This window comes from Salarias fasciatus, chromosome 5, assembly GCF_902148845.1.
Source record: "Salarias fasciatus chromosome 5, fSalaFa1.1, whole genome shotgun sequence".
In the NCBI taxonomy this organism is placed as follows: Eukaryota; Metazoa; Chordata; class Actinopteri; order Blenniiformes; family Blenniidae; genus Salarias; species Salarias fasciatus.
The window spans coordinates 11,895,668-11,912,426 of record NC_043749.1 but is presented as its reverse complement, the minus strand read 5'-3'; the positions used below and the strand labels follow the sequence as shown (position 1 = coordinate 11,912,426).

General features: G+C 42.5%; 1 protein-coding gene across 2 annotated transcripts; it reads left to right on the top strand.

The window, feature by feature from the left end:
* The first annotated feature begins 276 nt into the window (after positions 1-276).
* Positions 277-14,251, top strand: lima1a (LIM domain and actin binding 1a). 2 transcript variants are annotated; one of them, XM_030090685.1, is made up of 10 exons: positions 277-349; positions 3,221-3,355; positions 4,649-4,694; positions 7,923-8,339; positions 10,494-10,548; positions 10,652-10,749; positions 11,359-11,431; positions 11,685-11,716; positions 11,806-11,939; positions 12,053-14,251. In XM_030090685.1, exons 2-10 carry the CDS (start codon positions 3,234-3,236, stop codon positions 13,095-13,097), a joined length of 2,022 nt encoding a protein of 673 aa, XP_029946545.1. In that variant the 5' UTR covers positions 277-349; positions 3,221-3,233; the 3' UTR covers positions 13,098-14,251. The 2 variants fall into 2 exon arrangements, with proteins under 2 accessions (XP_029946545.1, XP_029946546.1); XM_030090686.1 differs by lacking the exons at positions 277-349; positions 3,221-3,355; positions 4,649-4,694 and adding an exon at positions 6,705-6,926.
* Positions 14,252-16,759: the final 2,508 nt, after the last annotated feature.

The following is a 16,759-nucleotide window of genomic DNA, read 5'->3' as shown; positions in this document are numbered from 1 at the left end:
ATTGAATCGATTAGTCTCCCAAAAATATATTTTATTATCAAAAAGAAAAAAAAAATAGAATTGTAGGATGGGTGTTGCTGCTGTTTGGCAGCACTGCCTTCTTCTTTTCCTCCCGGTGTTTTCTCCATAGCCATAAGAGCAGGACATAAAAGACAGAAAAGTCCCAGGTAACGAAACATAATAGGTGATTGGGGCAAAGGAGATCACGTGACCGGCTCTGCCCCCTCCCACCACACCTTTGTGTTCCCTCCGCCTCTGTCCCCTCGCGCACACCGGGCGGTGACGCAGCGGCTCACGGAGTGTCAGGTGTCTCACTGGAAGACTGACTGCTGCACGGAAGTTCGCACAGGTAGGACTAAAGTCAAAGCTAGGACTTGGAAAGATACGCATTAAGAAAACAAATCTGCTTTCGGAAGGGTAGTGGGAAAACTGCGCGAGTCTGTAGTAGTTTAGCGTAGTTTTGTTTAGAATTTTACATGAAGGCACGTGCGCGTCTTCCAGGTAATTGGAACAAAAGCAGCCGACCTTTTTTTGTTTTGTTTTTAAGGTTTGATATCATTCCAACCTACACTGATTCTAAAAAAACAAACAAACAAACAAAAATAAAAACATATATCAGAGGCTACCTGTCGTGTTCTCGCAAGCCTCTTGCTGGTACACCTGTAATTAAAGGTCTTCTGACGACATGTTGGCCTCCGAGCCAGACTGCCAGACCTAAAGTCACATCTCCTCACTGCGTGCCTCGCTTCTGGCTCTTTGCTCAGCTATTTTCGCCCAGATACTTGTGTGCGTCTTCTTCTTCTCCTTTTTTTTTTGATAAGAATATGTCTCAATAGGCACAACAGCTTACCGGATGTGTACTCCCTGCTTATTTATGACTCAAGATACCAGCTTTGTTGTGGTTACTTGTTGTTATGGATAACTTTATAGGGAGTGAGGGTCAGTATGTTTCACTGATAACAAAGGGCAGGATGTGAATAAGTTTTTCATCATCACATTTCAAAAGCTCCTATGACTGAGAGCTTGTGAAAGTTTGAAGCGTCCAACAACAATGAATTTGACTCTAAAACTACATTTGTGATGGTTTAATTCGAACGTTCCTGTCTTTCATATCTCATAGATAGATGAAGTGTTCTCATGGTGAGCTTATTTCAAAGGAATAATACCAAGAGTTGTGTAAATGAAAGGATATCTATAGCTGATTGTGTGATATAAGTGATTAAAGGATGCTTGTTTACAAAAAATAAATAAAAAAATTAGCTCATATAGTTATGATACTCTTTAACATATCATACTGTTAAAGTAACTTATTTTACTTTAAAGTCTCCAGATCAAGAAATGCAAAAGCAACTCACAATCCAAAGCATTAAGGTTATTTTTGCATACCCAAAGAGCAGACTACCGCTCCACCCTGTTCTTTTGTTTTAATCAGTTGATGCTGTTTACGTGCAAACAACAACCAGTCTGTCTTATTCCGTCTATATTAGGAAAAGTATTTGTCATATCCCAACCCTTGTAGTGTATTTGTGGACTTTTTAATTCAGTTTTCTACAATTACCCAGACTTACTACTTTGAGACTGAAGGATATGCAAAGCAAGTGGACAAGCGACTCTAAAGTCAGTCAACCTGCATTATCCTTGTGACAGTGACTAGTCCAGGGTGTGTCACTGGGCTCTACTCTATTGTATCCTATAAAGCAGTTTTGTACCTAATTCTAGGTTCATAGAATTAATCAATTGACAAACTCAACTAACTTGCCTTACAGGCTTGAAAACCCGCAGCTGCAATAAATAGCCTCAACCTCAATATTCCATTTATAAAGCATATGAAAGCACTTGTGCGTCTGGTTTTCAATTTTTATCTCAGTTTATCTTAAAACGTCAACACTGTGAGAGTAAGTAGTAGTAATTGCGCATGATAACAGAGAAATATGTATTTCTGATTTGTAACATTTGCAACTCAATTTATCTAAATTGATAAGTCCAGGGATATAGTATGAATGGACTGCCCTGATTCTGAGTGTTTAGTGTTGCCTGTGATAAAGTTCAGTCCAAAGTCCTCACACTTGGCACCAGTGTAGCTCTGAATCTGGGTGACAAAACAGGCGTGCCTGAGCGAAGAGACCCTGATAGCCAGATAAATGATTGTTGAAGCTATCGTCTGCAGCTGGCAGGGTTTCGGGGTTATGGTTTGTCATAAACTGATTCATGGTCCGTTCTAACAGACAAGGAAGACTTGTCACTTTCAAGTCCGGGCTCATCAAGGTATAAAACATGGGAAGATGAGCAATTGCGTAGCAGTGCGACTCAGCCTTACGTCAGTCCGCTGTGAATGTGGCTCTTTGTGAGCTGTCCTCACAGAATGATAATGTGCTGATGCTCGGCTTCGCATTGCTGAGTTCGTGTTGCCATGTTGTAATCAAGCGGCACAAGTTGGAGTGCATGTTTGTACATGTTGACTTTTGTGTTTGCGCGCATAACTCTATGTGCAGAGACCCTTTGGTATGTGTGTTGAGCAGTGGGAGGTGGCGAGACGTACAGACTGACGCAGAGCAACAGCCGTTATGTCTCGACTCTATGGTCAAGCCATGATATAAGTATGAATGCTCTCAATGACAAAGGATTTCAGCCAGCGGCTTTTAACAAAGGCTTTTTGTCAGTGGGCACTTTGCCTGATCCTGCTATAAAGTATTGTCAGTATGATGATCTTGTTGGCTTAAATACAGTTGGCAGATGTTATATCTCGATAGTCAGTTGAAATTCACATGGATTGTTAAGCAATGTCAGACAAGAAGACGAAGAATGCCTCGACATTTTGATTTCAAGTCAAGCCGAGGCAGTGATAGCATAGGTTCATCATACTATCCTACTCATAGAGTTAGCATAGTAAAATCGTTGTGAATAATTGTTGTTTTTTAAAATGGATATTTTTAAAATATGCATTTTAATGTATGCATAATATCCCCAGTTCCATGTTTATTCCAACTTCCCAGAAGACACAAAAATATCAGTCACAGCCATTTGCTGAATAAACATGTACATAGCCATTGAAAATCAACCACAAGGTCCTCAAAGTCACTCATTTAGTTCCAGCCTGCAGATGAACTGGCTGATTGTGAAATAAGTGATTGATTGCGACACACCAATAGACCGTACAGATGAGTGGGAAAGATACAGCACATTCTGGGAACTTACATCAGATGTCTCTGTATGTATTCAGGGACTCGCCAAAGATGGAACCTGGTCCATTCAGTCGAAAGTCTTGGGTGACGCAGTCCTTGCGTATCACTGCCAAGGAGCTGTCTCTGGTCGGAGGCCGAGGCAAAAGCAATGCCATCGCAGAGCGCTTCTCCAAGTAAGTAAAACCTCGTTTTCTGAACCACTTGATATTCATTTCTACTTCTACAACTACCTGTCGAAAGAGTGAAAGTCAAAATAGAAACCAACACAGCATTAAATGGTGGACACGCTACCCTATATTGTCTTTTGCCAAATCCCCAAACATTTTTACTGTCTAAATTTCCAAGGAGAAAAACCCTGTAACTGTTTTGGAATATTTTAACTTGAAGTACACCCACATGAACTCATTACTTGGTCAGTGGGAGTAAAAGTGGATAAGAAGGGCAGCGAGTTCTGAAACATTTGGCTGATGTTATGACTTTTGACTCCTCTGACCTAATTTAAATGAGTGCTTGGTTAAATTGTTACTTTGTCTTTCCGTGTTGTGCCTTCCTGTGCAACTCCTTTTAAGCCTTGAGGCAGAAACACTCTGTGCACTTGTTGTCCTCCGTCTGACGACAGATGGCCCGTCGGGACAATTTCTATTATCACTGCTTAAAAATGATAAGGTCTGTGGCACAGTGAGAAAGGTTTGTGCACGACCTTAGTCACAGTCCTGTGACCAGACAACCTGAAATCATCTCATGACTGAGTCAAAACTGATACGACCGTCGTCTGGCTGCGCTTCACACTGTGAAGCAACATTTTCTGTTGCGTTTCTATCCGTCAGAAACAGCTGCTCAACATTCGGTAACTCATACATGTCCGGAGGTGAACTGTTCAACAACTTCTGCTTTCTCCATCTACTTCTTTACCCAGATTTTTCTACATACAAAGAAAATCTACGAGAACAATAGCTCTATTGTTTTTTAGCTAGATGTAACTTCTGACTACATTATACATGAACAATAATGTTATTCTTATTTTTTAAACATTTGTGAAAATTCGTCTGTCCTTCTAATATCTGGGATTAAATAGATTGTTTTTCATAAAAACTGAATTGTGCTCTATTAATTGAAGCTTGGTCAAACTGCTGATCAGAACCCTCACATTTTAGAGCTAGCAAATTTTTTAAATTAATGTTCATGATTTTAGTTAAATAATAAGATTAAACACCTTAAAAGCTCACGATTTAATGATTCATTGATACAAACCAAGATTATTGAGAATACACAGATTGCTATATGCTGCCTAAATGTTGTTGAAACTGTGAATTTTTAAACTTGAAAATAAACCTTTAAATTTTTAGAGCTGCAGTCAGTTTGTCATTGATTTTCCACTTGAGCACATCCCACAAGTTGTTTGAAAGAGAGCACGCTTGTGTTTGTTTGGAGTCACCAGAGGTCAGTGTTGTTTTCCTCTATTTCAGGTACCAGAAAGCTGCTGAAGAGTCAGCTGCAGAGAAGAAAAAAGGAGTAAGTGTTGTTATTGTTTAATGGTTTCCACAGATGGATTGTAGAAGTGTCCCGGTTACATTCATCACCTCAAGATGTTGAATGGGCTGCGTGCTGTTGCTCCCTGCTTTGATACATTAAACGGCGAGGTTGGGGTTTTTCACTCGAAGATGGAGCACTTGAGTAGATAAATTGCCAGCCACACTTTTCACTCGGTGACACACCTTGTTTACAGCGCGTTCAATCAGCCCCTCATAGCTACTGCATGATTAAATGAAGTGTGCATGTCTTGCTTCATTTGCCCCGTAACTGCCAGTGGTGCTAAACTAATTGCAGCATGTAGAGATGCACACACACACGGACGCGCACGCACACATGCACACTGTGTCACCATGCCAACACGCTGTCTGGACCAAATGTCTTGTCCTGTCCGACTCCTTATTGGCCACTTGTTGTGATGGGCAGGGTATCAAACCCTTAATCCCGCTTCAGTTTAATCCCCTTTCAATGCTTACTGTGGATCCAACTGTTAGTTAGCTGCTTTGTCTGAGTAAAAGGCTGATAAACAAACCTGGATTTATTAACGGGCGGCTGATCAATTAATACCATGAAGAAATATAAGGTAATGTTTTCATGGTTGTGTGTCATGTGGTTTCCCAGTGTATGTTCTGTACAGACACTAGAACAGCTTGTTAGTCTCTTCAGTCTGTGTTTAATGGTCTGACTCTTAACGACGGGGCCCGCAGCCTTTTTTCACTGCGTGAGAAATGTGATATGAATGTATGACAAGGCAGCGCGGCTCCGGTCGGTTTGTATAATGGCACTGTAATGAAGAGACATTCATATTTGTCAAGTTCAAGTTGTTTTTCTGGAGTCTCGTGATTTGTACCAATTTATATTTCATTGTGATTAATTGTAGGCACTTTGTCTGAAGTTAAATGGCCTGGAACTGTCGGGGTGTAAGTTTGTTAGATGATACGACTGCAGACGTCTAGTTAAAATATATGTGGATTACACTCACATGGCCTGAGGTGTCTGAGCCAAGTTTGACTGAGACTGAATGACCATCTGTTTTCGTGTGTGTATGTGTGTGTGTGTGTGTGTGTTTGTGTGCGTGCGTGCTCAGTGGCAGTTTGAGGTATTTATTTTGGTCTCTGATAATCCTTTATGAACACTTTATGTACCAAGTTTGGCAACATTTTGTCACAGCTACTGTATTTTTTTAATATATCACGTTTCTTGTGAAAATATTGCGTCTTAAAAAAACTGTCCTGAGAACTGATGTCCTGGAGCACAGAGGGTCTGATGTTAGTGTTTGATCCTCACCCTGTGGCAACACGGGTCGCTCAGGGCACACTGGAGATGAAAAAGCTTTCTACAGGAATCTTCCAATAACAGTGGAGACAAGCTTTCTGAAATCCAAAAATCCTAAACACCCAGTTAAAATAGAAATGATAATTTATTGTTGGTTTGGCTTTCGCTGTATGGTGTAGCCTGAGTAAAGCTGATAACCGACTGACTTGCTTGTTCTCATCAAACTCATTCTTATTGATCGTTTGACAATCCTTACCCACTTCATGGCTTCAAAGCTCATGTTGTGTGAAAGCTGGGGTACACCCACAAGTCTACAGCCAATTAGCCCGGGCACAGAATCAAACCTGTTTACTGCTGTGAGAAGGCGGTACAAACCGCTGACCGCCACGTCGACCTCCCACCAACATGTGATCACAGTTTGTTTGCCATTCTCAAACACGCAACACAGCAGAGCGAGATTTTGTGGCACAGTGCTCCATTAAGATCATTTAGCGTATTTTACAATCTGTCTTAGATTTGAGTTTTTTCTGCCTAACCTCAACTATTTGAACTATTTGTATCCTGTCCCCATACTGAGGATCTTTTTAAGTGTGAAAAGACTCACTGTGACACAGTGAACAAAGAGTTAACTTTTCCCTGAACATATCATTTCCTGCTCTGGTTTCCTGGGTATTCTGAGTCTCTCTCTCTCTCTCTCTCTCTCGCTCTCTTTGTCAGTCTCTCTCTGTCTCTCTCTCTCTCGCTCTCTACTCTGCTGTTGAAGGGGTTGGACTAGCTCTTCTAACTAGATTTTGTGCAGCAGTAACATCTGGGAGTGCTCCACCTTTCGCTGTCTCTCAGCACGCTGACCAGTAGAGAAAGGACCAACCAAAAAAGCCGCTTCCCTTGCTGTCTAACTGTGGCTTCATCTAGTTTGACCACTTCGTCGCACTCACAAAGGTTTCTTTTTTTTGTCTGCTTTGCTTGAAAAATGGAGAACAATCTGGTCACTGTCCAGTTCTTTCAATTTTCATTGGACTTGCCTGACAAAGATAGCAATTGTATTGTTTTTTTGTTTTTTTTGTCCTTTCTTTAGATTTAATCGCTGTCGTTCAGGACTTTCCAGTCTTTTTCAGTCCTTCTTAGATTTTCTTGACTTTGCATGTTAATGTCTGCGTGTTAATGTAACTTGTTTTCAGATGTTCCAGCGATGCACTAAGTTTTGCTGTGGTTTTATCTTAAATTTGTAAGCTAATCGTGCTTTTGTTTGTCTAATGTAACGATCTCTAAATCAACTTTACAAGCATTTTGTATTTGCAGTTTGATTTGAGCAAGTGTTGAAATGTGTAATTTCGACCCGAACTCGGCCAGTAATCGTTTGATTTTTCTGTCTGATTGAGAAGTCGATCGGTTTACTCATACATTGACGACTCATTCCTACATCTAGATCCTCTTTTTTTCAGTGCTTCATTCCTCTTTTTGACAATTAAGGAAGCTCCTGCTGACAGCAGTGTGCCTCCCGTTGTTTCCTCGCGCTGTTTACTGCTCTTTGGCTGTCACCAACGGCACCGAGCGAGTGGCGAACAAAGGCATCCCCGGTGGTTTTTGGGAAAGGTGGAATTGTCATGTGGAAAGGAATGCAGCTAAAAAAATGCACGCTCGGCCCGGTTCGCTCCGTCTTGACCCAGCCTTCAAGAACTCGGCAGCCAAAGAATAGCATCTATTTCCTGGACCAGCTTTGAACAGCTGTTCACCTAATCTAGCAGTAAAGCCAAGCTCAGATTCAGGCATTTCCTCTCCTTCACTGTAATGACCAGACACACTCACTGCATGCCTTACAGAATGTGCTCTGGCCTCTAATGGGAATAACTTTATAGTTCAACTTGTATGCGAAACGAAACGGCTGCTTTTGCCGCTGTTTGGGAAGTAATTGAATTTCTGTTATCTTCTGTTTAGTCTCATGACGGTGCAGCGACCTCCATGCGGTCAGGCAACCTGAGTGCTCTGAAGAAGCGTTGGGAACAAGCGGGGAGCTTCAAGGAGAAACCCGCCGCTCCACCTCCGAGCCAGCCTCGCTCCCAGCAGCGGCCTCTGTCCCTGACTAGGTTCCCTTCCACCAGTGAGTACAGTCCTCCACTGAAGAGTCCCGGCCCACATCCTGATCAGGGAGGCCAGCTCAAGCCGGACGCGGCGGCAGCTCCAAAGCGGGAAAAGCAAAGAGAGATGGACAAGGATGAGCCGACGTTCAGCAGACGACCTGAAAAGCCTGACGAGCAAGTTCCGACCAGCCCTCGCGGCTCTTCTGAGCAGCCTCGAGCGCTTCTGAACAACCTGAAGATGAAGTTTGAGAAGGGAGAGGACACAGTGGTCAAGGTAATGTGTTTATCTGTATCCTCATTTATCTGTATCCACGTTTTCATCAAATATTCATGCTTTGGTAGCGTCATGGACACATCAACCAAGAAATGCATTATTCAAGTCTTTCCAGTTCTATAAACGTTGCATGCAAGTTATTTGTTATCATTTAGTTTTTACAGGAGATCATTTGTGTGTAAGAATATTTAATGAATGAGACTCTGAAAGCAGCACTCAGGCAGCTCTCATTCTCCATGTTTGCAGCCTTTGTTTATAATGGGATCTACTGTGCGGATGTTGTCCAGTGGTGTAAGACATGAATATATTTTCTGAATCTCTTGAGATAAAAGCACAGTTTTTAACATGTGGACAACTTATTTACTCAAAGTTGCGTTTCTAACCCCACTGTGAACTTATAATTTCTAATTAATTGGTTTATACATGGCAGCAACGCTCTCGGTAACATCAGAGAAAAAGTCTGTTGCTCTCGATGCTGTTTTTAAGTTTCCCTTGTTTGATTCTATATAGCTGCATATTTATGTGTTGAAGATTTTCGTATTCCTTTGTACTCGGATGTGTGCTTTCCTTTTCTACTCTGTGTCCCGGATGATTTTAGGGCCGTCGCTTTCCATCTGGATTTACCCTCAGGTCTCTTCCACCCATTCCTTTCTTCCCCTTTTCATTCCTTCTCACTGTCTTTTTTTCCCTCTCGGCTCAAAACAACAAGCACTCCTCACCTTCTGTAACGGGAATGCAGGAACATTCCTGACCCAAGGCCGTCTCAAGCTTCACACAATCACTTATGAAAAGCAATTGTTCTTTATCTCACTTTTCATCATCTACGGCTCATTTTTCATGGCCTTTGCCAGTCTGGGGCTTCATTTTATTCAGTATTCTGTCATATTGCGCAGCTTTTTATGTGTTTAAAAACAAGAAGAGGAGCACACACTGTTTTTACCTCACTCTTGCTGACCTTTTCAGCAGTTTTATCTGAAGAACTTTACATTTTTAACATTCATTTGTTAGACTAGGGACTTTATAACACAACGCCGGCCTAACAGTCTGAACACCCCTCCAGTAAAGTGCAACATGTTAGCATGTATGATCAGGATGTCACTGTCCGGTTTCATTGAGCTCAACAGTGAAAGTAGGCGACACAGTGGGACGATGCACTTCCTTTAATGTAGCCCACAGAAATGAACAGTTTAGCTCAACTGTTTCCACTCATATGCGTTCTGGATAACTCGGACTCGGTGAAGTGCAGTGGAGTAGCTGTGTTTCTTTGGACGGCAGGTTAAACACACGATGGAGGCACACAGTGCAGATATGAGATATGGACTGGGATTTCAATCGCTGTGTCCTTGAAGAGATGAATTTAGGGAGCACATGCAGAAAAATGCTGGTTCTGGGGAACATGGGAAACACTGTGGATCAAGGGTGTGGAACATTAATGCTTGCAGGCAAAACTACGTTGGCGTCTAAATAATGTATTGAGGGTGAGTTTGATCAGAAGTATGCTGAAGGCTGCAGAAATCCTCTCGCAGAAAAAGTGACTTTCTCTAACGTAAGTCGGAGCAGAATCACTGCGGCAGGTTGTTCACAAATCGGTATGAACATGAACATTTTTAAAATATCCTTGTAATTCTTTGCATGAAGACAAAGTAAACATTTGCATATGTTGTTGTTTGAGTTATTGTTTTATCACTTGACTTGTCAAGCACAGTTCAGATGAAATGCGGCCGTCTGTCTCTACTGAACTCAAATCTGTGCGATGCTCATTTTCTGTCTGACCACATTGTGGTTACTTCTCAGTTTTATTGTTGAGTCAGAATACACGCAGCTGTTCTGTTTTTTACTTGAGTTGACTTCTGGCAGTGTGTGTGTCATCTTCCTGCTGGCGTGTGTGTGTGATGTTTTCATACTGATGACTTCAGATTTCCATTAATCTCACAGACGTGAGGAACAGGTTTGGCAGCGCCTCACACACACTGTTCACCAACTCTCTTTGAGAAATTATACGGATGTTTGGATTGATTTAAGCTGCATGAAAACAACTTTGTTGTGTGTATATTTGTACACACACACATATATATATATATATATATATATATATATATATATATATGGAAGTTTATTGTGTGTCCGAGCTCATCATTTGCCGTGTTGTTGCAGGGTGGCAGAACAACGCTGCGCAGCTCTTCATCAGAGGACACGGAGCAGCACAGCAGTAAGCTGATTTAGTTGAACGCAGCAGCGTTTCTTATCTGCGTGGGTTTCATGCAAAACACTCGCCGGCAAAGCCTTTACTTTGATCCTCTCTCCCGCTTCAGGCCCGCCGGTGTCTGACAGAGCGCTGGACTCATCGTCCCTGAGGGAAAAGATGGCCAAGTACCAGGCTGCTGTTATTAAACAGGAAAACACGCGATCCGTAAGTTCACGCAATAAAAGAAGCATGAGAAATTTACTGTCTCCTACGTTGTGGGTGGAGAGGTGGCTACTTGAAGGGTTCAGAGCGTTTCCTTTTTAAATTAATTGAATTATTATTTTAATTTGAATGACAAAATAAAAGCAATGGTCTCCTTCAAAACCATCATTGGTTTGAAAATTAATTTGAGAATAGAGTCTCCTGCTCTGTATTTATAAAGATTGATCCTTCAGTGGACAGTTTATACTTTGTGGACAAGTTTTGGCTGCTCCCTTCTGGAGTCGCCACAGCGGATATATTTATAGTGATGGTTTAAGTTTCTTTCAGCTTTCTTTCTCCCCCCTCTATTGTTATATTCTACCTTCATACCATGTAAGGAATTTGCTCACACTTACTGATCTGACCTGATGAATTCAGACAAAGCGTGTGTGTGTGTGTGTGTGTGTGTGTGTGTGTGTGTGTGTGTGTGTGTGTGTGTGTGTGTGTGTGTGTGTGTGTGTGTGTGTGTGTGTGTGTGTGTGTGTGTGTGTGTGTGTGGTGTGTGTGTGGTGTGTGTGTGGTGTGTGTGTGGTGTGTGTGTGGTGTGTGTGTGGTGTGTGGGTTCTCTTCCAGGGCGTGGCCTCAGAGACGTCTGCTCCAAAGTCACCTGCAGCTGTAAACGGACAGCACACTGCAGACTGCAATGGTTAGTTTAGCTTTATGGATACACTGATAATATAGTTTCCTATCAAATGAGGAAATTGTTTGTACATTACACTTCATGAGTTTGAGCTTTTATTTAAAACAAACAAAAAAAGCAACCTAAACGTTTTTTTATTTTAAAAAAAATCCTGTGCTGATTTCTTTTTTTGGTTTGGTGTCATTTGAAAGCCAAGGCTGGCATTGCGAGGCGAGATCCAGCTCTGATTTCTCTGACTAAGCTTTTTATTGTCTTTCAGGGGAAAGCACCGAGCAACCCAAAGCGACCAGGGTGAGTCATCCCAGCAGACGCTCAGAAAATACCCAACAATTTCAGGCCCGACGACTCCTGAAAGTATGTGACCGCGTTTATCTTTTCAGAAGTTCACCCCGGCGGTGAGGGAGACGTGCGTCGTTTGTCAGAAGACGGTCTACCCGCTGGAGAGACTCGTGGCTTATCAACAGACTTACCACAAAAACTGCTTCCGCTGTGTTCACTGCAACGCAAAGCTGAGGTAGAAAAGGCTTCGTCTTCGTTCTGCTCTTCATCGTATTTATTAGGAATTTTGTTGGAGAAGACGCTGTCCTCTCAGGCAAAAGTAATATTCTTTATCCCCTTTCTTTCTAGTTTGGCGAATTATGCTTCCCTGCATGGGAGCATCTACTGTAAGCCGCATTTCAGCCAGCTGTTCAAGTCCAAAGGCAACTACGATGAAGGCTTTGGCCACCGGCCTCATAAGGAGCTGTGGGAACCGCGAGTCGACGGCGAGGACGGGGAAGACGTCGCGAAGCCGAGAGAAGAGGACAGACCGGTGAAGGTGACGCCTAAAGCGGAGAGCGGCTCGGAGGCGGAGCCCACCACGCCCGTGGAGACGTCCCCTCAGGTGAAGGTGACGGATATCACCGCCTTGCTGGCGCGCGCCGGCTCCGCGGAAAAGAGCCAGCCCGCGGAGAAACCGGCCGAGGCGCGCAGGCTGAGGATTGCCTGGCCTCCCCCGGCCGGCGAGGTGCATTCTGGGATGGCGCCGCTCAGTCCGGTCACGGAGGGCGTCCCCTCCAACCGAGCCAAGAGAGGGAAGTGGCCGCCGGAGGACGACTCGCCGTCGTCGTTCCAGAGCACGGAGCGGGCCGAGCTGACGAGCCTGAGGAGGAGCTCCTCCCTGAAGGAGCGCAGCCGACCGTTCACCGTCGCCGCCAAACCGACCGTCTCCCGCAGCGCGGGGCCCAGGGAGCCGCGGCGCCCCCTCAAGTCCCTGCTGGAATGGAGAGCGTCGTTCGAGGAGAAGCAAGCGCCCAAAGAGTCTCGCGACGAAAAGAAGGCAGATGTGGATCAGGCGAAAGAGCAAAGCGAGCAGAAAGCGCCGAGTAAAGCCGCCGCCGCCGCCGCCATGAGAAGCAAGGCCTCGCCGGAGGACGGGCCGCGGGAACCGGATGCAGCGGCTGACAGGAAGGCCCGAGAAAGAGAAAGCTCTGTGAGGAGCCTCTCGCCCGAAAGCTCCCCTTCCCCGTCCCCCTCCCCTCCGCCGCAGCCAAAACACAACCGCGCCTCTCAAGACGTGGGCTTCTGGGAGGAGGACAAAGAGGGGAGCGACGCGGAGGAGATGAGTGCCGAGGATATCATCAAGAGGAACCGCCATTACGACGAAGAGGAGGAGGAGGACTGTGAATCATAAGAGCGCCATACAATCTTAATGTCATGTCCACCCACCGTAAAACACTTTGTCAGGTTTATTTCCTCAGTTTATAGGTAGATCATAGATTCAGCTTTGTGCAGTGAAGTACATACTTTTTCCTTTTTTCTTTATTTGCATTTTACTCCTCTAAAGATCTAAAGATGTCGTATTCATTTCCTTTTTTGTTTTTTTATAATGCTTTATATGCTATTAATTTTACTGGAAAATGGGTCCATGTTAAATTGAGTCACTGCTTCTCTGTACCTCATGTTATAATTATGTGCATCATAAGTGGCATTTTATGTCAAAGACACTCTTAAACTTAATGTAGCACTTAATGGTACGTCTTAATTACAGGCTGTGCCAGAATGCATCAATCACAGAAATCCTTACGTGGCCTTCACAGACCGTGCTTTATGAAATGTTGGAGAAATTGGGAGAAATTGCTGTAATCTATAGTGAAAATTGAACATACGCGAAGAATGTGCTGGATTGGTATTTAGCTCTTCTCCGAAACGACACTGTGCAATTCTTCTCTCAGGGATGAAAAATGTGGTCAGGGCTCCCGAAAGTCCACAGTTTGTACTGTATGTCTCTCGTCTCATGGGACACTTTTCTACTCTGATCACAGGAAAACAAAGTTTAGTTACTTCTCATGTCCCAACATCTTAATGCCTGAACTGTTAATTTTTTTTTTTTGTATCAAATGTTAACCTCTACAAGTATCAGTTTTTTATTGCATGTAAAGCTACGGCAACAAACTAAAGCAACATTGCACAGAAAAATGAAGCATCTTATTTTGAATATTCTTTGGGGAATCAAGTTTGTTCACTTTTTGGAAGGAAAACAAAAGCAAAAAACAAATCCTGTTTGAAATCATGAATTCAAAGATTACTTATCTCTGTCACAGTGATTGACAACCTGGACTTTATCGACGTTCGTCCCTGCAGCTGCCTGTTTTCTGTGTAACATCTCAACGTGTGTCATCTCTAAAGGCCTTCTGATTTTTAAATGTAGTCCAGTGTATATTATATGTAAAACACTTTCTATTTTATAACTTGTTATGGAATATATGTTTGCACAGTAGTTTTTAATGATTTGTATGATGCTGATTTGGCATTGGGAAACAATTAAAATTACCAGTAAAGACAGTTTGCACGGCTGACTGCCTGTTTAATGACACCTTTTACTTTTCGTCCCCTCTTATGCTGACAAAGAAGCTTTTTTTTTGCGGGGTATTGTACAGAGACATCAACGCAGAACGGCCATCAAGGCCCTTTCAGACCTTCACTTGCATTAATCAGTCAGATATGCTGTAACCGTCATCTGCCTGCTCCAAGCACATCCTTCTCACCGGACTGTCGTCTCTTTGTTTTCACAGTCGTTCATTTCCAGACCCCCATTATCTTTCTTCATTTATCTTTTAATGAGCGCCTTTCATGCTGCGGAGGCCATTGATTTCCATTTGAGAAGCGACAATACAAAGAATGGGACCAAATGGGTTCAGCTAAATAATATCTGCATCACATCCGTTGGTCGGATTGAATTTCTAAGCGCTCTAACCTCGTTCTCCTCTGAAGTGCAACAGATCGTACCGCCGTCGATAAACATGCAGCGCTTAAAAGTAATCTAAGTGTTTCTGTTTAAAGATTTTAATGGTTTTAGGCTCCCAACTTTTAGGCACAGACTGTCATTTCTTCAACATCTCCAAAGAGAACTGGATAGAATTAACATTTCAAACTCCTTTATGTGCCAGTTATACTCGAGACTGATTTTCTACCGACTGCTATTGTTGGCTAAAGTTCTCTGACAGCTTTGAAGCATGTATTTAGATATCACTGTCATTAAGAGTTCTAAGCACAGCACTCATTCACACCAGTTTTCATTAAATATACTTCAAGTTAAACCGAGCAGTGACTGACTGGAAACGATGTTTCACCGAAGCAAAGTGACAAAACATGTCAGCAGCACCTGTGTCAATGTTTGACACCACTGTTTGATCTGGTGGACCGCGGGGCGGGAATGTGAGTGTCAGTCCGTCTCCGTGTCAGGGACTGGAAAGTGGATGGATTTATTATGTAATTAATAATTGATGTAAATCAATTATTTTAATGAAATAGAGAGAAAAAAATGGAAGTTGTCAAATACAGTCAGTCAAAGCTTTAACAATAGAAATGGCTTATTAGGTGAAATCAGAAAAATTCAAACTTTAAACTCATTTCCGGTGGTGTGATTTTGGACAGTATACTTTTCAGCAAACTACATTTTAAAGTATTTGGAACTTGTCTCACAAGACTTCATGCCACCATCTGGGAGCAACAACAGAGTCCATCTAATCTAGTTGAATCAGTTTAATTGAATTTAAAGCAGAAAAGAGACATACATGGAGTCAATAATTCTGTGATCAGTTTAATATCGTTACTTTAATTTACATTTTTGGCATGTTTAGATGATTGTTTCAAGTGTAAAAAAAAAAAAACAACAAAAATCCTTATGGAAGGAAAAAAGACAGGATACTTTAAAGAGAAGACATGCAACAGCTGCAGGAGAAAATGATTAACTCTCCAAGAACAATAACCAGCGGAAACACAGAACACAGAAGAGAATAAAGTGTCTACACCCAGCGTGTGTCTGGAGGACAGGCTGCTGGAGGTTTTGGTTTCTTAAGAGTACAAATAGCAGCAACTGAGCATCAAATCAAGTTGTTTCGAATGATTCGATGCCTGAACTGTTAAAAAGTTCAGTCCAACACCAGCCTGACAGCAGACTTCTGCGTCGGAGGAAGTCGGAGGTCTCCAGGGAAAAGGTTGGGGATTTTTGCATGCAGTGACCAGGATGAAGCTACTATTCCAATACTTTCATGAATTCAGATATTGTCTTAAAAAAAGAAAAAAAAGCTGAATTTCCCCCACAGAGGACCACCTTAAGTCATACTTATTACAACAAAGAAGTGCAACTGTCATTGAACCACATGAATGTACAGTATTGAGACAGAAGTGCTGCATTCGTGGCCCTGAGCAACAGTATTGGGTGAGTACTGCTGTCAGGTCTGCACTAATGCGGCACCTCGAGAGTGGAAAAGCTTTTCACATCAAAACAGTTTGTGGCTAAATTCACCGTACAGCGGAAAAAAAATAATAAAAAAAATGGTAAAATGAAGAACACAATGCATGAGTTTCCAAATATACCTGAGAGCAACAAGCAATGGTTACAGTATGGCTTCTGTTTCAACATTCAGGTCTTCAGCTTCACACTCAAACATTTACCTGCGATGCAGTGTTTCGTCTTTCACTCCTCAAAAGGTTTATGGGATGAAAATTCTTTTCTTTAGAGACATTTGGCAAATATTAAAAAAGAAAAAGTCCACATTAAATAGACAACATACATGACAGATTTTCTATGTTGTAAATGTCTCATCAATAGACTGAATACAGGTTACTGGTTTTTTGGGGGGTTGTTTTTTTGTGTAAAGCAAACTGCTACGTGCTCGGAGGACATATGCAAAAGTAGGCATGAAAACCACAAAGTGTTTTGTGTTTGTACGAGGAACAAAAACATTCAAAGCAAAATCAATAAATAAAATAGGTGCGACAGACCCACCGTTTCATTCTGTGACGTGATTTTTGAAGTTTAGCATCAGGGAACTGATGTCTGACTCTCTG

Excerpts from the sequence above, each read along its gene's own strand:
- lima1a (XM_030090685.1), top strand. The coding sequence starts at position 3,234 with ATGGAACCTGGTCCATTCAGTCGAAAGTCTTGGGTGACGCAGTCCTTG. Across the intron at positions 10,750-11,358 it reads AACAGGAAAACACGCGATCC|GGCGTGGCCTCAGAGACGTC; the intron begins GTAAGTTCACGC and ends GTTCTCTTCCAG. Across the intron at positions 11,717-11,805 it reads AGCAACCCAAAGCGACCAGG|AAGTTCACCCCGGCGGTGAG; the intron begins GTGAGTCATCCC and ends TTATCTTTTCAG.